Below are 22674 nucleotides of genomic sequence, written 5' to 3' on the forward strand. Positions count from 1 at the left end.
TCCAAGTTGATGCAGTCTCTAACAGTAAGCATTTGTGCAATGCCTGACTCAAATGTATAATCCAATTATGGTCTGGGAGAAATTGGCTCAAGAACATATTCACAGTTTCAGATCTCCAATCATTTCAATAGCCAAAAAGAGTGCATGTGAGAGAGAGAGAGAGAGAGAGAGAGAGAGAGAGAGAGAGAGAAGAGAGGATGTGTGTGTGTGTCTGTGTTTGTGTGTCAGTGTCAGAGTCTGTGTTTCTGGCGGATGACCACTCAAAATGAACTGGTATCAAAAAAGGGAACTAATATATATCTACAAAGGAAAAATACATTTAGGAAGGTACACAAACCCTATAGCTAGATCGATAGGTTTCCAAGAGTGTGGCTTGTAGTGGGTGGGGCTGATCATTTACAGGGGGGTGTGGGGCAAATTGTCGGCGGTGACAGGAAATGAAGTTATAAACGTCTGTAAAGTGCTATTTGTCTCCCCAGTTCCACCATCAACCCCAGCATGCTCCAGTGAGGGCAGCGGGCAGGAAGGAGGAAGCATTCGTCTCTACTGCTCTTTGAAGGAGGCTGTACCAGCGCCTACTTTCACGTGGGAGAGGATCCCGCCCAGCAAGCAACTCCTAATTGTCAGACAAGAAGGTATAAGTATAAACTTCATTAGCATTGTTGTAGGTACATATGTTTTACTAAACCTAACCAAAAGTTAATGTAGCAGAAAGCTTCACAAAATTAACTAAGTTCAAATTTAAGAATGAAATTATAAGATAGTTAAAACTTTTCTTGAATCTACAGAAAGAGAGCAACTACATTACTACCTATAGCTTAATCAAGTAAATAAAAGTGTGAGCATCAGCTATTTAGTTTTCCTGCATCTCAAGGTTGAGCAACATAAATGCTACTACGCATTAATAATATTATCACGTATAGTTTCAAAACCCACTGATTGAAAGTTCCAATTTAGTGAGCCCGCCCCTTGACTTCAACGCCATACTCAACGAGAGGTATATTACCACCATTTTTTTATGCTCATGCCTTTCTGAATCCCAGGTAGAGGGGTACAGAAAACTAGGAATGCCATCATTATGTTCTACTCATGCTAAAAATAAAAAGATTCACAAGCCAGTGAATCCCAGTAAGAGGCAGACAAAAATTCAAAATAGTCTTCTTAACTTTCAGATTTTCTCTGCACATCTTTACGACAAAAATATAATATACCCCGAAATATAGCTCTTCTTTGAAAGTGAATTTAGATATACTTCAGCCTCATGTACATTAAACCATGCCGCCCCCACTCTGATTAGAGCAAAGCGCAGACTTGATCCTAGCACAGGGCCTTTTGGAGAAAGACCACAATACCATTCAAAAGCTCTTAGTCCACTATGTTCAGGGCATTGTCTCATATTCAGCCATTAGAAATGCATCCTCTAAAAGACGATGAGATGGAAGGGCAAAGTATGAGAACACGCAAAACGATTTACATTTAGTTGACAAAGCTTTCAAACCACTAAAGGTAGCTTAGGAACAGAAAGAGCAGAATTTGCAGGGGCTAAATCCAATCCCTGAGTTTCAGAATATGTAATGACGCAATTTGCCTTCAGCTATGGATATACTTATATCGAAGGGTGCACCAGTACAGTGGAAGTTCACGTGTCAGTAATCTTTCACAAGGCTGGAATGTGGGAGTTTTAAGGCCAAGACATCTGTTAGAGATGACAAGGATAAAGGACAACAATCCTGAAACACGTGCCTAGAGATACACAGCACTGGCTGCACCAACAATGGTGAAAACTAAAGATTTTTTATTTTCTATGCACTGCATTTACCTTAATGCATCTAAGCAAACTGAGTGCGGGGATGTGAGGCAGGGTGCTCTCTGTCGCCTTTATCTGTAAGTGGTATCAACCCTGACACACTTGCCGATGGCCCAATTTAATCAGAGAACTGATGGCCACCGTCAATAACAGAGCAGGAGCAGCCCATGCAGGTAAGAGCGGTGGATTTCGACAGAAGATGGGAAAATTCATTATTTATTCAATTTTCCTTTGTGGTCGTGTGTCGAAATCACCCCCACCACCCCACCTCCTGCAACAGAGTCCCCACAAACGCACATTTAATCTTAACTGCAGCCATATCTTTCTTTCTGCCCACTCAATCTCCTAGCTAACACCACCTATCAGGCCATACTCAGGTTCCTATGACACTTTGCTTGCTCCCAAAATCAACCTACAGAATCACAGCAGGTGTAAAAAAAAAAAGTCTAGTAACAAATAAGCGTTACAGATGTTTCAAAAGCTCCCAGGTGTGGGTTACGAGGGAGGTGCCAGGGTACTAGAGCAAGGAGAAGTGGCCAACTGATGATGGTATTAACTTTGGGACCTTGTGAACTTAGTTCAAATTGTGGCCTCTGTTCTTGACTTTAAATCATGTGAGTTTGGGCAAATCACAAAGCCCCTGTGCCTGAAAGGATTGTAAATATGTGAAAAAGTCATGACAGCCCTCCCCTTAATGCACATCATCGGGTATTGCCTTCCAACGCCCCCAGTTGTGCTGCTTCCCAGCTAGGATTTCACTATCTAGATACCAATACATAGAGAGCCCCGGACGCCCAGGATCAGACAGCAACTCACCCAAGTTAGCAAACAAACCAATTCACGGGGCATTTCTGATGACTGTCCATCTCTTTAAGCTACATAGACAAGAAAATGCACAATGTTCACCAGATTCTTTCCCTTTCCCTCTTTTGCCACTCCGCCTGCCACCGTCCACCACTGCCTGATGGCCTACAGATGATCACCACGCTTCGGTGACACTCCAAAACATCACAGCAGACACTTCTGGCCTTTATCGCTGTACCGTCCTCAACCTGGTGGGCTCTGGAACCTGTGCCCTGGAGCTTCATGTTAGAATCGGTGAGTGGTGGTAGATTTGTCTGTCAGCATCTCAGCCCGCAACACCCTTCAGGTAAGCGGTACTGTAACAAGTTCTGGTCATGTATGAAGGTCCTCTTTGAACACTTTTAAATAGACGTGGCATGCTTACAAGTAAAAGGGACCCACCATAGATAGGGATTGTACAGATGTGGCCTCATGAGGATGTGCTGTAACAGCCAGAGCTGCCCACTTTGGAGCTAGGAAACCAGGTTCGAGTCTCGGCATCGGCTCAACATCCTGTGATTCTGGACAAATCACTTAATCTGCCTGTGTCTACCAAAAATGAATGCGTCCTTGTGCAACATAACTGGTGCTCATGTAATGCGCTCCAATACCTTTGGGTCGTGTCCGTGCTATATAAAACTGCAACAGAAAAGGGTGTTGTCTGTCGAGCTAGAGCAACAGAGTCCTAAACCTAATTTCTTTTCTTAGACAAATTGTGGGACTCTGGCCAATCACCTTTCCTCCAGTGCTTCGATTCTCTTGCAAATCAAAAGTGAGAACAAGGATACACAGGCTAATTGCCATTTAAATTTATGTGGATTTATATAAAGAACAACATTTATAGGAAGTTGCCAGAGAGCTGTACAGCAAACAATGTGAAAGATGTGTAATCTGTTCACAAAGGAGATCTTGAAACAGCAAGTGAACCCTAAAATAAGGGAAAAGAGAAAGGCGTGACCTTTTAGCAAAGACAAATGCCTATGAGTTAGCAGATAAAAGTGTGGTAAGAAGTGAATCGTGTAGATTAGAGTGTGCTGAGAGACAATGAAGCATGGAAATTGGTAAGTGAGGGGAAAGTTGAAGGCATGAAGTTGTTGGGAAATGGAGACAATGAAGAAGGTGAGGGGGAAGAGAATAGTGGAAAATCTGAAAAGATAAGTGAAAATATGTGAGAAAAAGGATAGGGGAGGGGTGGGGAAGACATGATTGTGAAAGGATGCGAGGTGGAAGAAAATGTAGAGTTGTTTGTGCTGCAGTTTTTCAGTTCAAAGGTGCATAAGTTTGTTTGCCCATGACTGGATGTCAAAAATGCCTATGAATACAAATTCTTGGTTTGGGGTTAAAGGGATCTTTATACCCTCTTGGGGTAGCACTAACTGAGAGTCGAAGGACAAAACCTCAAAAATAAATATTTGTAGTGCCTTTCTCAAAGTCAGGAGTGAGGGTGATGTTCTGAAATAAAGGAAAAGGTGATTGTAAAATTTAGAAGCAAATAAAAAGAGGCACCAGTCTCCTCTTATAAATGTTGAGGTGCAGACCACAAGTATGTTGTAGGCGCAAGGACCAGTAGAGGAAAATGCACAACTTTGGCGAAAATGTGTGGGTGCGAAATTAGCCAAATATTTGAAGGAGAGTGTAATGACAGAGGCATATAAACAATTCTCTGGAGTTCTGATTTCATACAACTAGGGGTGAGACATAGCCGGGATTTTATCAGTATGACCAGCATTTTGATGTCCTGGCCAGTACACAAACTAGCAAAAATTGCTTAAAGCTGATATTTTTCCCCTTGTTAGTATATACTTTATACAGTAAATACAAAAAGAGAGCACTTTAAAATGTGCACTAGAGCTGCCTGGACGAGCCCAGACGGATAACTAAAGTAAACAAAGAGAGCATTCTAACCATCAATTGTTCTTTTTGCATTTGTCACCCCGAGTGGGACGGGTATGCCCAGACGTAGGTCCCGTGCTCTCCATGCCATTGGAGTCAAGCTATTCTGGCTGATGAGGGGTGAAACCCCAAAACCGGTCCTAGGATGCTTGTTTCCAGTCCAGGGAGGACCTGGCTTGGCAGTTCGGGTTGGACTGTTCCCATTGGGCACAGGGTGAAGACTGATTTGCATATGGCTGGGTTCAAACTGGAATGGCATGAGGAGCAAAGAAATTACAGATTTAGGCACAGATCTCTGGACTGAGGTGAATGTATGACATTGTTCTGCATTCTGTCCATCAATTGTTTCTTTTGCATACTGAAAATGAATACAGGTAATTTTATGTAAAGTTCTATTTAAGTATCATGCTCAGGTCCTTGCAGAATCGTAAAACATGAACGTATGGCTAGTATTTTTCTGTGGGAAAGGTGGCAACCCTCCAAATAACAGGGATCTCTCGTGCATGCAGCTTTCCCTAATTCAGCACAGATACAAGCAAAATTGTGTTTATAACCGATAATTCAATCAGGGCACTCTCAGAAGTGAGCTATGATGTGTATAGTCTTGTCCGCGTTTGTGCGCATCTGTCTTACTCCGCCTGTATGTCTCTGACTGAGTGCAGGCAAGGCCCGCGGCAGCACTCCGAAAGCTACTCCTGGATCAGGCGAAAGTCTGGTCAGTACAGAGAGGGAAGGATTTTAAAACCAATAATGGTTCAGACAACGAAGAAGTGAAGAATCCTCAGGATAGATCAAGATCAGATCCTTTTCTCCTGAGTTTTGTATTGCCCTCTGATGCTTGACTGACAATGTAATCTGAATCAGATGATGGTACCCAGACTGGTCACTGCACTATAGGTTCACCAGTCACTTTCATGTACTAAGGGGTGGCTATTCTTCAGTTCTGAGCACGGATACAACAACACCATGCATTCCAGGAGTTGAGTTCCTGTTTCACTTAAAACGAATCAGTTGTACAAAATCTCAACGCTACAATGCAATGTATTGCAGCATTTATATAGCGCTTACTACCCCTATGTGGGGCACTGAAGCACTTGCCTACATAAATAGCATGTTACACCATGTAGGGTGTGTGTTGTTTCGAAGGATGTTGTCTTTGTTTTTATCCTATGTGGGAAGTGTTTCCATGTTGTGCGTGATGACCACTGACGAGTGGTTATCTATTGTTTTATGGGATGCAGTTTGTAGCACTGTGTTGGGCGATGAAGTGTGAGAGACAGATGCACAGTTTTATGGTTTTCAGTATGCGGTTACATTTCGTACCGCTCTGCAAGTCCATTTATGTTATTTAATATGATAGTTTGCTTAGATGGTTACTGCACTAGTTTGTCCACTCTAATATTTTGTGTATATTTGTGGTACTGAGCTGGCATGATTGAGAAAGAAGTGGAGAGATGTGCTGGGATGGGCATTTTTATTATCTGCCCATATCTGAGTGTCTTTGTGAGATGTAGAGAAGCAATCAGAGTGTATAAATATTTGGCACCTGCAGTGGTGGGCTATGTTAAAGTCCTCTGAATTGTTCAGCAATGTGTGAAAGATTTCTTCAGTTATTCCATGCCTGTTCATTTGGTGGTCAGGTTTTTTGGGGGGTTGGATGGTGATAGATAATGCTGCTAGCTAATAAGTGTTATGAGAACTTAAGTGTTACAAGTTATAATTTGTTGCTTACAGTTTTCGTATTATTGTGAGCCATAACTGTTATATATGCACCCACATAACTATATAATACCACAGGGAACCATAGATCAGCCTCTTTTAGCTTATCTGCATATCAAAAGGAGTTTGCTGGTTGAGTTGTTTGCACTTTGTGGGTTGTAGGCTAAGGATTGCTCTTAAAGGTACAACTATTCACTGAGCTCTGTTGCCTGGATGCATGTGGTGCAGTCATTTAGGAAATAGCCATGTTTTCCACTGTCTTCAAAAGTGTATATAGTTTCTGGGTGCTTCTAATGTTGGCTGGTAGTGGGTTGCAGAACTTGGCGGCATGTACTGAGAAAGCAGTGCCTCCTACCGATTTCTTATAGTAGTGCAGGCGTGGAGTGCAGTGTGTTCTGTTTGATTTGTATTGCATGAATTTAACTTGTAGTATAGCAGTCCTTTTCCTTGGGTTTAAATGAGGAAAATGTGGACTGGAATAAGGTGTTACTAGAGACATGGAGCCACCAGGGATCCTTACTACAGTGCCTGGTACTGGTACCTGCTACTAATACTTCCAAATAGTTGAATGGTCCTTTTTGTGTCTTCCCTTCCAGCCACACAAAGCACAATGGGCATCATTGTGGGTGTTTCTGTGACCCTCACCATGGGTCTGGTGCTTCTGGCTCTCTTCGCCCTTGTTCTATATCTACACAACCAGAGTGTCCGGAAGTGGGAAGCAGACGATGATGAGGACTCGTACAACGAGATGAGGTATGTTCATGTAAGATAGACGGCGAGAGGTCTCCAGGAAGCAGAATGACCAATGTACAAGAAAATAACTACAGAATGCTCTAGTAGCACCTTCCTGAGGAGGCACTGTTCGATATTTAATCAAAATTCTTTGGGTATGAGTTCAAGTTCCCCTTTAAATCTAACCCCTGCACAAACATCTGCGCGCGCAAAGATCACAAAGAAAAAATGGCGCAATTAACAGTAATAATCAGGTGTACATCAAAATTGCTCCACACTTAAATTTGGACAGGACAAACCTGCTGGAATTGGTTAAAAGTACCTCATAAATACACAGGCATACAGATTATGGTCTGATAAACACCAAAACCCATACTTTATTCCCCAGTTTCAGAGCGAAACTCAGACTTTGCGATAATTGATATACCTGGTTAATTCTTGGTATTGGATTTTATCAAATGCTAAATTACCCACCCAACCCTGTGATTCTCATATTCAGGTCCTTTATTGTAGCGCTACAGAGCCCAAAAATACAGTTTTTCCCATACATTATCTCTCCACGTTTTGCTGTCTCCAAATATTAATTTTTTTAATGTATAGAAAACTGTTACTGTTAGCTGTGCACCTTTGTCTGTTATTTTAATAGATTTTTTCCTGTTCATGTTTTACAATGTTTCAGTTTTTACTATTTTCCTGGCATTTAGTTGTTTTGCCTATTTCCAAAAGACAAAAGAAAAGTTTAATTTGATCAACGCAGGGTATGTACAGAAGGGATGTTCAGAGTTTATCTGTTCCTTGTTATGATGCATACACTTCAATCAATCAATCAGGGATTTGTGACGCGCACTACTCACCTGTGAGGGTATCAAGATGCTGGGGAGGGGGGAGGGGGGGGGGGAGTATCATGCAGCTACGTCTCATCCGAAGAGCCAGGTCTTATGTTTAGTTACATGGCATGTTACTTTACATTTGGGAGCCTGAAGTTAGTGTGTTATGTGCTGCTGTAGGAATTACACAATTACACTGGACCCTTTTATGCAAATGCCTGGATTCATCCCAATTCCCAGATAATCAGTCATCCGCTGAATAATCTGCAGATCTGAAGAGCAAAACATTTTCTAGCACAAACAGATCACACTTTACAAAAAGAAAGTGCCTTTGTGGAGTCCTCCGGGTGCAGACAGTTTGTAAAGGTGAGCTAGTCTCCTTTCTGTTGCTGATAGCAATATTCATATTTTAAACTAGTAACAGAGATGAAACATTTGCCCAGACAGTGTTAATCTTTGTTATAATGACACACTAGGGAAATAATACGACCGAAGCGTGAGACACAATACAGAAGGCGTGGTTGAAGGGCAGCCACAAGGGGCAGAATCAACACACAGTTCGCAGGATGTGGCCTAATGGCCAGAGCTGCCGACTTTGGAGCTGGGGAACTAGGTTCGGGCGTCGGCTCAACATCCTGTGATTCTAGGCAAAGCACGTAATCTCCCCGTGCCTACCAAAAATAAATGTGGTGCTCATGTAAAGCACTCCAATACCTTCGGGTCGAGTTCCTGTTTTATAAAACATTAAAAAGCAACAAAAAAAATAAGGTGAAATCTACACAGGGAAGCAACATGGAGGAGGGTGGCAGAAGCAAGAATGGGGGCACAGGAAGTGGGCAAAGCGGTTTTAACTTTGGCTTGATGTTTCTCTTGTGTTCACTCTTTGAGCCGATGTATAGTGACTCGCTGTGGCTTCTGACTTTGAAGACTGTCTTCCTTATCACAATTATATCCAACGATCACACTGGGGGACTCCAAACACTTGCAGTGCAACCGCAGTATACCACTATTTTCCTGGTCTAGTTAGGGTTAAGGACTTGGCTACATGGCTGGCAAAAGTTGTAGTTTCCTTTCCTTAGGGTGCGGGTGAGTGAATATCAAACAGGCGAGAGAGCGCAATGTGGAGCTGCCAGAGAAAAGCACACAGGTGAGAGACAGGAAGACAAAGTGCAGCAGAGTGGGGAGAAAATACATGAGGGAAACAGCTGGAAAACACATGCACTTTCATGGCGTGCTTATCAAAAAGAGATTGGGAAAGGATCAATGGAAGGACACAAGTAAAGCATCCATGCTCTAGGGGGAGAACAAACGAAAGCAAATCAGAATTGCAATTAGCCCAAAAAAATGGTAAACAATGGGCAGCCTCCTATCACACTATATGGGAACATTTCATCTTGCACAAGACAGCAAATGTGCTGCTTCAGTAGCTCAAAAAAAAGGGTTATTTGATCTATGTCTCTTCTTTATGATCATTTTTAAAGCGCTCTGATACCCTAATAGGTCATGTTCGCGCTATATAAAACTTTTAAAATAAATAAATACACATTAATTTCTTAAAACAAATTTCACAAGGGAAGATGAGTACCAAAAGTTACCCATATTTGTAACAAGCAAGGTGAAATGCATGCAGTTTTCCAGCAGGGTGCACTGTGACATCAAGAATGAACATGTTAATAAGGGATACATTTTGTTTAGGGCAACCTTTTAGTATTAGTTGTGTAATTGATTTACACATGTATATATTTGGGCAGTAGTAAGTCAGGTTAAACTCTGTTGGGCCCACCCCATAGTTCTTCACCTCTCTCAGCATAGTGACAAGGTATCCGCCTAATACATCCAAATGCCCTTCTGCAGGATGGCCTGAGGATATAGCTGTACTGACAATGCCACTTTGTGCTGGTGGTAGCAGGTACTTGGCACCGCCACTCTTGTTTGGGGACCAGGACTTATATTTCATCATCTGACTTTGACTAATAGTAAAAAAAAAAAAGGTAGGGAATGGAAAAAGAATAAGGCAGAGAAAGATGGGAAAATAGTGACAAAGGGAGAAAGCGGGAACAAAATAGAACGTGCAAGAGTGAGATGAAGAAACAGGAAGTGCAGACTGGGGATAGAGAGAGGCATGAGGTGATATGCCATGTTTGGCCATAATGCCTAGCGTAAATTGATGTTTGGAAGGGAGCCTGCTGGCAACAGAATCTTCAGGCATCAAATCAATCAAAAGCGGTTGCCTATGTTCAATCTGCAGACATGTAGGTGTAGATCACAGAGATTTGGGTGGAAGACCTGGCCCTGTTCCTAGATCCTTGTGTACAAGTAGCCTGATCGAAGGACAGATGATCACGGGCAGAAGTTCCAGGGGCCACACTTTCCCGGTCCAATCCAGAGTTGTCAATAGGATGATTTAGGCATGGTTATTCTTGGAAGGGGCGTGAAGGGCACGATGGCATACTAAAGTCCTATGTTTCTTTCCAGTGTGAATGCTTCAGCTATTGTATGTTCTTAAGGAAATACCTATGTGCAAAACTGTTGACACTGCACGTTCGACGGTGAAGAGAATATCTAGCCAGGGTTCATCAACAATGTTGGAGGTGCCACACACATTGAGATATGCCAGGCGCCATTGCTCAGCTTATCTGCTCTGGTATTTAGGGACTCTGCCAGGTGGTTTGCAATTTGGGAAATGCCATGGTCCTCCAACCAACCACTGAGATGCAGGACTTCCTGGCACCAGGAACCAAGGCCAAGTTTGTTGCAATGCTAAATGGCGCTGGTGTTGTCGTTGTGAACTTGCACCAGGCTCCCCTTCAAGGACAGCAGAAAGGCCTTCAGAGACAGTCAACCAACCCGCAACTTCAAAAGATTGCTGTGGACCGAGGCCAGAGTCATATGATCTCCACCTCCCAAGCCCAGCAGTGATGCAAAAGGAATCAACTGGTCAACTAATCCTTAAAAGCACGACATTGGATTAATAAGCACACGGAAGGACGGGCGGAATCTTTCTCCAGTATCATAATGGCGAGAAGGGTGGGCTGGGTGGGAAATTCAGATAAAACCTTTAGGGGGGTTTGTGTGGTAGTAAATTTTAAGTCGCACCTTATGGCACAGAAACTCTTAAGATGATTACCCAAGGGTCCAACACCGGACACGCAGATGTTGGCATTGCTGTTGGGCTTTTTTCACAAACCAGTAACCCAAAACCCTTGGGGACAGGGGCCTAGGGATCATTTTAGTCTTCCTCACCCAGCAACCCAACAGCTCTATTTGAGGCAAGTAACCAACCCCCTACCAACTAGCAACCGACTCACCGTATTGGCAGATCTCGAAGCTTGTGATTGACAGAGAATCAATGGGACGATTCCCAACCCTACATCTAGCTGTGCTTTAGAAGGGCCAGAGTATTTCCTGCATAGTACGGAGATAAATGATCAGATTAAGTTAATTGTAAGGAATATTGCAGGGCTAGGCTCAAAATTGTCCGATCAAGAATGTATTGAGTGCATAACCATTTCTGATTTGAAAGGTCTACAAGAGACATGGGGACCAGGCCCTATCCATTTACATGGTTACCGCTCATTTCATACACCCGCCCTTTCGTCAAAATCAAGTCGTGTGAGGGGGGGGGGCATTCTGACATTAATGAAAAGACCCTCAGATTCGAAATGTTGTCTATCCATACTGACTCCCCTTTTTACAATTTATTACATCCTAAAGGTCCAGGAGGCAACGCTGTGCTTCTAATTAATTATTCTAATAATAATTTTGTGGGCGAAATGTCAAAGGTCGCTGATTTACTTGAGGGAAAAATTAATGCTCTATTCAGTGACTTTAAGAAGATACCTATCTACTAAAGATATAACCACTCCAAGAGGATTCTATGGCTTGCCTTCATTAAATCCATGTTCTATGAGATTAGCTTGCCATCCTTGTGGGGAAGTCTTGATAAAGTGAAGTAAGTCTTGTATTCATTGATTAAAGAACGCTTCAAGGAGTATGTATGGGTGCGGTAATTGAAGAAAGTCAAGGATGGAAGTCTGACAGACATCTTCTAGACCACAAGACTATTCCTGGTTACGAATCGTTTCTCGATGTTGTTCCTGGGTGCTTAGCAAAGCAAGTTGACTCAAAATGGAGGTATGGCATGTTGCCTGTAAACAGTTTTTGTATAAAATGGGGGGGCAAGTACTGTAGTTCTAGCAAGCGCCCCTCTTGCACATCAGAAGATGAATCTTTCGGTGAATACCCTAAATATCGATTCCAAAATATAGAATGGACAGAATATCGACTCCAAAATATAGAATGGACAGAATATCGAAAATCAAAATATAGATAGGTCAGAATATCGAATTTGGGGTACAAAATATCGATTTCCATAATATAGAATGTAAAAATATAGAATTCCATAATATCGACTTTAAAAATATAGAATCCCATAATATCGATTTTTTTTTAGTGTTATGTATGGTAGTATATGTGTTAAAATTATGTATTATGTTTGTAATGTATGTTTAAATTTTTTAAATTAATGAATGTTATGTAATTTAATTTTTGCGTAATTAATTCCGTAGCGGGTTGTGGGTTTAAAGGGGAATAGGGTGGGAAGTAATTTAATTATGGTAAATTAAATATTAATTATATTTAAATATTTAAATTAATTATTAATTGGTCATTAATTTTTATTAATTGATAATTAATTTTAATTAATTGATTAATTGATCATTATGTTAATTTTAATTTTGATTATTAGCAGCGGGTTGTGGGTTTATAGGGGAATTGGGTGGGAAGTAATTTAAAAGTAAATATTAATTATTTAATTTATGTGTATTGATAATTAATTGATAATTAATTATTAATTGGTAATTAATTTGTGTTAATGGGTAATTCATTTGTATGAATTGCTAATGAATTTTTATTAATTGCTAAATTATTTGTATTAATTGATTAATTGATAATGTTAATTGTATTTTTTATTATTGGGAGTGGGTTGTGGGTTTATAGGGGAATTGGGTGGGAAGTAAATTAATTGTAATAAAGTAAATATTAATATTTTTATTTATGTGTATTGATAATTGATAATTAATTTTTAATTGGGAATTAATTATTATTAATTGGTAATACATTTTTATCAATTGATACTTAATATTTTTAAATGGTAATTAATTGTTATTAATTGGTAATTATTTTTAATTAACTTTTTATCGGTATTGATAATTAATGTAATCTTATTTTAAATTTAAATCATTACTTTCCCTACTTTTGCACTCTCAGGAGTGGGAATAGTATGTTTTACCCTCTGCTATCCAACTCTTTCCCTACTGGTGCACTCATTGGAGTGGGAATAGTAATTTTTACCCTCCTGCTATCCAACGTTTTCCCTACTGTTGCACTCTTTGGAGTGGGAATAGCAATTTTTACCCTCCCGCTATCCAACGCTTTCCCTACTGTTGCACTCACTGGAGTGGGAATAGTAATTTTTACCCCTGCGCTATCCAACGCTTTCCCTAGCGTTGCACTCTCTGGAGTGGGAATAGTAATTGTTACCCTCCCGCTATCCAACGCTTTCCCTACTGTTGCACTCTCTGGAGTGGGAATAGTAATTTTTACCTCTACGCTATCCAACACTTTCCCTACTGTTGCACTCTCTGGAGTGGGAATAGTAATTTTTACCCCTACGCTATCCAACACTTTCCCTGCTGTTGCACTCTCTGCAGTGGGAATAGTAATTGTTACCCTCCCGCTATCCAACACTTACCCTACTGTTGCACTCTCTGGAGTGGGAATAGTAATTGTTACTCTCCCGCTATCCAACGCTTTCCCTACTGTTGCACTGTTTGGAGTTGGAATAGTAATTGTTACCCCTACGCTATCCAACGCTTTCCCTACTGTTGCACTCACTGGAGTGGGAATAGTAATTTTTACCCCTACGCTATCCAACGCTTTCCCTACTGTTGCACTCACTGGAGTGGGAATAGTAATTTTTACCCCTACGCTATCCAACGCTTTCCCTACTGTTGCACTCACTGGAGTGGGAATAGTAATTTTTACCTCTACGCTATCCAACGCTTTCCCTACTGTTGCACTCACTGGAGTGGGAATAGTAATTTTTACGTTCTCACTATACAACAAAATCTCGACTTTTTTAAGTTACTTATATTATGTTTACATTTTAAGCATTTTTATATTATATTATGTATGTTTTATTTAATTGTTTTTAATATTTAATTAATTTTATATTAATTTTAATACATTTAAAAAATTCGATATTGTGGCTAACTATATTTTGGCAGTCTATATTTTGGAATCGATATTTTAGTACTTACCTGTTTGTAGATAGGGAGTCGATATTCTGTCTCTCGATATTTTGGTGTCGATTTTTTGTGTACTCGATATTTTGTCCCTCGATATTTAGTCACTGAACCGAATCTTTCCATCATTTTGCTTTCTACTGTAATGTCTATGCACACCCATGGGGAAATGGCTCAAGCCTGTATGCAAGCCCTTGGGTTTTCTCCAATATGCAGGTGCATTAAAGAGTTTTGTGGTCAGACACTAGAGAAGAGGTTGCTGTTGTGGTGGCCAGATATCTTCATACAGCCTGGCTCAACCCTAACCGCAATGGCCGCTTGATGAATGAGTGACAGGATCCCGCTACCACACCATGACCATGTTAGATCTACTCCAGTACTGTAATTCTCCAGCCCAAATCATATCTTAATAGACATAGGGTGGAGGGCTGAGGTTTTGTGGGGCCTAGTTATCTCCCTGAAGCACTTTACTGTTTTGGTAATGTTCTAAAAAACATTATATTGGTTTGGAAATGTTATTTGCAATAATGTCTGTTTTATTTCCCTTTTTATCGCACACTTGCACTTTCACATTTGATCAATGGCATCATAGTCCATTCATGCTTTTAAAGATTTTAACTTTACAGAAATAGGGTAGGTGACCAGAGATTTGGGTGGGTGTAGACTCCTTACCGAAGCACTTTATTGATGTGGGACTGACCAGTGCAATGATTGCTAGCTCGCCTTTTTACTGTGCACTGGCACTTCACAATGTGACTGATTGCACTAGTGTAAATATGTGTGCACTTACTGTATCTCTTCCTTTTAAACTAGTGTCTGCTAGTTTAGGCAGGTGGCTAATGAATGGACTGTTTTATGGATTATATAATTAAAAAATAGCCGATAGAAATTAAATAATTCACTTTTCAACTGTGGCTTTTCTCAGTGTTTAAACAGATGTGAACAATTTAAGGCAAGGCTTTGCAAGTTATTCCATATGTTTAAAATGATGGGAAGTTCTCAGTGATCTTGACCTTGGCTTGCCGCGTCAAGAACGCCTGGTTTAAAGTCCAGTTCTCTTCTGATTTACTTACAGAAGAAGACAGGACCCTTTTTGTAATTCAGGAGTCAGCTGATGTGCCTTTTGCTATTCGTATCCTGGAGACAGAATGCTGCATTTGTTTGGGTTTCCCAAAGAGGCTTGTCATGCGATGGTCACATGCCACAAAAGAAGAAGCATGGAGCTCAAAAAACAAAAATCTGCCTTCTAGCTCCAAGATCTTGTGCCCACCAGGGTCACCGATATTTCACTTCTGAGGCCCTGTTTACAGACGTTATGACTCTTTCCATGATAACACAAAGACCCACTTTAATTTGGCATTTGTTTTTATAGAAAAGGCCACCGCCTTTAACAATGTGAAATGTGTTAGTGGAAGACATATTACTAATTTGAAAGTAATTCATTGCTTTAGGGATGCGCTAATACTGGAGTAATTTAAATTCAATCCCTTCGGTATTCTGGTCTGCACTTCCATCATGTTTTTATGTTAATTTGCAAACCATGGAGGTCTACCATAGCATCTTCTCATCAGAAAAGGTGCAAAGTGAAGGAACATGTGTGCCTTTGTTTCAGTAAAAAGAAAAATTGATGAACAGAATGCAGAACAATGTAATACATCATCAGCCAGGGTAGCTTGACTTCAGGGGCATGAAAAGCATGGGAACCATGTCTGGGCATACCCGTCCCACATATGCAAAAAGAACAATTGATGGATGGAATGCAGAACAATGTCATACATTTACCCCAGTACAGAGATCTGGGCCTACATCCATTGTTTCTTTGCTCCCCATGCCATTCCAGTTTGGCCCCAGCCATATGCAAATCAGTCTTGACCCTGTGCCTCATGGGAACAGTCTGCCCTGAACTGCCAGGCCAGGTCCTCCCTGGACTGGAAACAAGCATCCTAGGACCGGTTTCGGGGTTCCATCCCTCATCAGCCAGGATAGCTTGACTCCAGTGGCATGGAGAGCACGGGACTCACGTCTGAGCATACCCATCCCACTCGGGGTGACAAATGCAAAATGAACTATTGATGGACAGAATTCAGAACAAGTCATACATTCACCCCAGTACACTTTCAGTATCCACTCCAGCTCACGTGACAAGCCATAGGGGATCTCATTGGCTGTTGCTATGAGAATGACAAGTTTTGAAAGCACCTGACATCTCGTTTCTGTTGTCCCCACAGGGTTGATAATCTCTCTCCGGGACGACCGATCGTCAACAAGAGCCTCTCCCATAACTTACCCAAGAAGAAGGTGGTAGCAAAGCCTCTCTGGCTGTTCACCACCCACAGCTCAAACTCGTCCACCTATGGACAAGCAGAGCACCGGGCCCAGCTGGCAGAGAATGTCTTTCACCTAAAGGAGATGCCATACGATGACAACACACAACCTTTCATCGATGAGAAACAGAGAAGAAATCGAATACCATCTGAAAGCGAGGACTCCATGTCAGGTAGCGCAGCTGAGGACAGTGACGAGGAGAGCCAATGGTGCCATGATGCTGCAAAACTTTAACCTAGCTCCTGCCTTGCACCAACCCCTGGTACAGTTCCATACCCCAAGCAATGAAGCAATGAGGACATTTAATTGATCTCAACTGGCAGGAATACTGAAGGTGTAAGGAGAATGGAAGCACGCTGGAATGGAAGGACAGTGAAATTGTTCTGTAGCACATGAAAGATGACTGAAAAAGCACCTTTTCTTGAAAACATACACTCGAAAAACTCTTGACCATACATGCACATGTCCCTATTAAAAAGTCGACAAGCGACTAGTTTCAAAACAAAACACATCCCAAGTAAGATAGGAATCAAATTATAGTATTAAAGCGACTAAAAGCTGAAATATGTGGGAGGCGAGGAGGGTGGGATTCAGGAATTAAATACGAGATGATTTTTTTTGTTGGGAGACATTATTGTAAAGTAGCGATTTGTACAGTATGCAGTTGGGCGTCTATGCTTTTGCAAAAGACCCTTTGCAGTCTGTTAACACATGCCGCTTTGTACATATAATCTTAAAATGCTTGAAATATTTTTTTCAGAACATTTACCTCTAGAGGATATGTTCATGTAGGTTATAGTCTCTCCAAAATGTCTTGAGGCACTGCAAGGTATTAATGATATAATGTATTTCAATTTAAACCTGATGAAATGTGAAAATGATGTGTGCCTGCCAAACACTGAGATGGGGAAGCGGTCATTTGGCTGAAAACTGGATTGCTCAATCCGATTTAACATGCCTACAACATGATCCGTTACTACTCCTTCCAGAATGAGTCATATTAATCATGCGGCAGATGAGCGCTTTGTAGGGCGCGGAGTTCGTAGGGGCATGGACACATTTCACTCTCTCTTTCAATAAACCCTCTGAATGGGTAACTTAAAAGAATATTATATCGCTAAAGAGGATTATGATTTTTCCATGTAGGGGCAGCACAACTGGATCGACCAGAAAACTCTTAACTATTTAAATTATTTTGACTTAAATGTATTGAATACAATTTTATCTTCTATATACATCATGAAAATCTAGCATGGATCCGGCTACCCTGGTCCATTGGAAACCCAAACTTTATATGCTAGAGTATACATTGGTTGCCATATGCCATAGTTTCGCAAGCCTGGTATTGCTGTTTCGTTGTGGTGACTAAGTGAGGGTGTGGTCTGAACGGTGAGGATGGCAGACGAGCCTAGCTCAGCTCCATGCCGTCCGACTGCCGTCCTTCCGCTACTGGCAATGTATGGCCATCTGAGAGGAGTGTATCACAACGCCGCAAACGGGACACCCGCAGCCCTCAAAATCAGCTGGAGAGGGTGGTGCAGGGAGCCATGCACAGCCAGCGAACCTTGGAATGGTTTGCACACGCCTGAGATGAGCTTCCTGGTCTCTGGCGATGCAACTGGCCGGTAGCACATTGGTGACGGAAGGAGCGGAGTCACCATGATGGGACAGACATGACGCCTGGGCCACTGAGGTGTGTGTAGAAGCTCCAGTCTGGCAGAGCAGGCGCAGGAGTGCTAAGTCATAGCCCACGCAGCCTTCACCTGGGTGTGGCTCTGGGCTGTGGGAGAAGCCGTACCTGCAGCAGGGCTGTGCGTAGGTGCCAGAGCCGTTGTAAGTAGAGTGGCCCCTCATCCGTGATGCGTTAGCGGATTGCCACTACGCCAAGGCCACGGCGTCCCGGCCATCTGCTCCTGGGGAGTCCAGCAGGGGCACCGCAGGTGAGACAGCATGTGGTGATTATCACTGCAGGGCCCCACCGTGTTTCTGGTGGGTCATGCTGAGTTTGCTGCCTTGATTACCGCCCCCTACCGGACAGTGATGGGGGGCGTGATTTGGGATTGAGGCTTCTCGCCATGATGGTGGGGACCCTGTGGGAGTGGCAGCAGGGAGATTTTGCTAAGCACCTGCGAAGCAGACTTCGTCAGGGAGAGGGTGCTGTGGGCCCCAGTGGGACTGCTCATGGTGCCCTGGGCTACTCCTGGGAGCTGGTGGGTCCGGCTGGCCAGAGACACTCGACAACCCCATCCAGCTGTCAACGAAGACCCCGACATGGCTAAAGATAAGAATCTGCAGCCAAGCAAGCAAGGGAACCTGGAAAAATGTGTCCATATGGCAGCGAAGCCAGTGGAGACCCAGGTGCCAGGGAGTGCACAGTAGGGGGACTGACACCGCTGTGATCTGCAGTGCAATTTCCTAGTCGCAGGATGCCCTGCAGACTATAACAGGGGCAGGGGGCTTTGATGTTACGCATCTCAGCCAAAACATAAGTCAAACTGTAGACAGTATAATGGACACCAAAAATAGACTGTCTGGAGTTGATACTACAATATCTATGCTGCAGCAACCCTTCTCCAAGCTCACCTCCATCACTAAAGCACTGGAGACACAGGACAAAGATGCGGAGAGGAGAGCCAGGCAAAACAATACCTGGTTTATTTGCTTCCTGGAGGGTTGCGAGGGCTCCTCTCCAGAGGCCTTCATGGACCAATGGCTTCATTATGCAGAAAGATGTCCTGTCCTGTCCTGTCCCCCTCTGCTTTGCGATGGAGCGGGTGCACCGGACCCTGGCCCGAGGCTGCCCCCGGGAGCCTCGGCAAGACCCGTCATCATTTGCATCCATAACTATCATGATAGATATGTCATTGTCTGGTATGCCTGCAACCAGACCACTATACAGTACCAGTCTCACAAAATATTGCTCTTTCTGGACTGCACCATACCTGTTCAACAACTGGGTAGATCCATCCTGGAGGCTACATGACCTCAACATCCCCTACATGCTCCGTTACCTGGCTAGACCCATGGTGATATATCAGGATAAAACGTTTTTCTTTGACTCACTAGAGACAGTATTCCAATGATCAAATGAAACCATTGATGTCCAGCCCCACACGCCACCCCGTTTGGGACAACACGACCTCTGGAAATGGAGGAACTTTTCTCCCCCTAGAGCAGCTTCCCAGCCTAGAAGGCACCAGAAGCCACTCACTCTCCATGTGGAGACACAAAAGGTGAAATCTTAACGACCTATAGGGACGGGCCCACCAGTCTCCCGACATCCAGGATTCGCCATCAGCCGCAACAGTCTGCACAATGACCCAGGCAGAGCAGCTACAGTACTAACAGATAGACCTCGTGGGGTGGAGATGTTCCCCACCTCTCACACCTGTATTCAGCTTGAGGATCAACGGTTTCTTGACCCACAGGTCAAATGCTGGTGTTTAACAGTAGAAATATGACTCACTTGAGGTGGCACAGGGCCAGTGCCCAGTTGGTGCTAGTCACAGTGCTACATCGTGAAAGATGCTTCATGCCTAGACTAATAGGGTGGAGGACGGGTAGGTTCCTGTTCTATGTTGTGGTTCACATTACTGGCATGCCTATCGACCTGGAGCAGTATCCACAGAGCGCCCTCATGCCTGACCATGCTCATGAAGCCCACACTGCCTAGCTCCATATACTCACCTGGAATGTAAACAGCCTCCTAGATAAACTCAAGCGGACAGAGGACTGGAACGCCGCAAAGAGGGCACAGGCTGACGTTCTATTTCTCCACGATTACAAACTAATGGGGAAACCCAAATATAGTCACAGGATCTGGGTATAGTATGCTATGAAAAACAAATGGTCCTCGACCTAATTACCTAACAACGCAAAAAGTCAGGCTAACTTTTTAGTAGGTGCTGGCTAAATAATCAACAGCTGGTAATCAATACAATAATGTTCATGAATTAATCTGTGGTTAGGACCCTGAAAGAGAGAAAGAGAGAACAAACCCACATTCTGTTTGGTCAGAGAGTATTTACTTTTTCATTTCTCAATGCAAAAAGATCTGGTAAAGACATTACCACATATTATTTGGAGATTTGAGTAGGTTGCTCAAAGGGAAAGGTATAAGGAGAGGAAAGGTGCTTGTGCTTAAAATAGAAAAAAGGGGGAAATAACAGGCTGTAGATCGTCAACTTAGTATTCATTCAGTGTTGATACTGGTTATTTTATACAACACAAACCAGTATAATGAGACCTGTCCGTAGTGAAATTCACACAACAACTTAATAATCTTTTTCCATGCGCATGAATGCACCGTCAGAAAGAAAGGGCAGGGTGATATAATATGATACAGGTCCTTGCTGGGGGTATTTGTCGATGTTTCGACCCTACTTGTGCGTAGAGGGTAATTTAAAACCTCCGCTTGTGGGTCTTTATCAGGACAAAAGGGAAGGAGAGGCAACCTATTCCTCGTACCGAGGAAGGGCTGACCAGGTCGCTATTCCCGTAGGTGAATAGTCTGCACAGTGCCGATAGTGAAGAACAATTAGTTCAATGCAAGACTTTGCAGCAACTCAGGTATGAGTTTTCATCATGGGTAAGAATAAATCCCCACGGGAGGTGAAATAATCTATTTTCTGTACTTGTCTCCCACCACTCAAAGAAAGTAGACTGCTCCATCAGCACACCTCCTAGGCAATAAAACCCTTTTCTCTCCCACTATGGCTAAGCCTGCGTCTACTACACTGGTTTCACGTGAGGGTCTCTGGAGTGACTATTCTGCTCCAGAAGGGAGCTCCCTCTATCCCACTCTTGGACCCATAGGATAGATACATAGCAATCTCCAGCCTAATAGAGAGTGACCCCCCCTGACACTAGTGAATGCGTATGCCCCACCGCCACTCACCACTTTCTTTTTAGAGATCGTAACAAGACTGGTGGCGACCTTTCCTGAGGAACTATTGAAATACAGAAGAGGGTCCCTGAAAAAGCTTATATAGAAATGGAGAAGGATACTAACAGAACAAACATTGACTTTTCCACTTAGATAAATACAAAAACATTGCATTTATAGTATTAAAGGACCATAGATCAGACCAGTATTTTTCATAATTTATTATTCATAATGTTTTTGTTTTTTGCATTAGTTAAAAATGTTTTCTTATCACAGAGTCTATTATAGGAGGAAGAGAGCAGGATAATATAGTAGTGCCCTTATAGCCAAAATTTGCCTGGAAATGGAACGCTACTCTGTTACTTGGAAAGGATTCCCCGCACTGCAGGAGCCGCCCTGGATTGTTTCATTGAACTATGAAAATAAGGGCACTATTATATTATCTCTTCCTCCTATAATAGACTTTGTGTAGTACGCTCTGACCCCTTTTGGAACGCTTTTGAGACGTTCTCATCATTCCATGTCCTTGATGGAAAACATACATTTTCAGGTCTAATCGCGAACCTGGAATTATCATCTTGATACCTTCCATGGGATTGAGATTATCAGTACATTAAAGAATTGAATCAGTACTTGAAACCTTTTATGAGCCCACTAATGCTCAAGTTTTCTCTGTATGGATGGCAGTGGCCACCCACTCTTGAACACAGACAGTGCCCTGATGAAGGTTGTACCATCTGCTCCAACCAATTTCTAACTTCCGAAACGCGCGTCGGTGCAACTCTGTCCATACTTTGCCTTATCTAATAGAAAAAGGAGATAATAAGGGTTAAAACTGTATGACTATTTGAATTACAATATGGAACAATGATCATGAGTTATTTGTGTTTAATGTCTTGATATTTTTGTTTCTTGCACAGTATGATTGAGTATAACTGTTCCTTTAAACACAAATTATGATACGTCCCTTGTCTTGTTTTTTTTTCAATGTATGTTTTTACTCTTTGTGTTTTGAACTAATTTGGCCATCACAAAATCAATATGTATATAGACTTTTTTAATAAAAAAAACTTTTTTTTCTAAAGCAAAAAACAAAAAAATGACTGATGAAAAATAAATTATGAAATATACTGGTCTGATCTATGGTCCTTTAATACTATAAACGCAATGTTTTTGTATTTATCTAAGTGGGGAAGATAATGTTTGTTCTGTTATTAGGACCCTACCTGAGGAGCCAGTCATCATGGGGCAACGACTGGAATGCAATGGGGTATGGCGCGATTGACAGATTACAGGAGCGGAAGGCCACATGCCGCACACTGATGATGTCCTTTAAGG

At 42.4% G+C, this 22674-nt stretch overlaps 1 protein-coding gene across 2 annotated transcripts in view; it reads left to right on the top strand.

The window, feature by feature from the left end:
• Nucleotides 1–22377, top strand: part of LOC146773013 (immunoglobulin superfamily member 11-like) — a 67917-nt gene extending 45540 nt beyond the window's left edge. For both annotated transcript variants that reach the window (XM_085638136.1, XM_085638137.1), the window contains exons 4-7: nucleotides 480–635; nucleotides 2783–2905; nucleotides 6859–7015; nucleotides 16355–22377. In XM_085638136.1, the coding sequence (XP_085494262.1) occupies nucleotides 480–635; nucleotides 2783–2905; nucleotides 6859–7015; nucleotides 16355–16685 (767 nt within the window). In that variant the 3' untranslated portion in view covers nucleotides 16686–22377. The remainder of the gene's footprint in view (nucleotides 1–479; nucleotides 636–2782; nucleotides 2906–6858; nucleotides 7016–16354) is intronic.
• The last annotated feature ends 297 nt before the right edge of the window (nucleotides 22378–22674 follow it).

This window comes from Triturus cristatus, chromosome 12 (assembly GCF_964204655.1).
Source record: "Triturus cristatus chromosome 12, aTriCri1.1, whole genome shotgun sequence".
Taxonomy (NCBI): domain Eukaryota; kingdom Metazoa; phylum Chordata; class Amphibia; order Caudata; family Salamandridae; genus Triturus; species Triturus cristatus.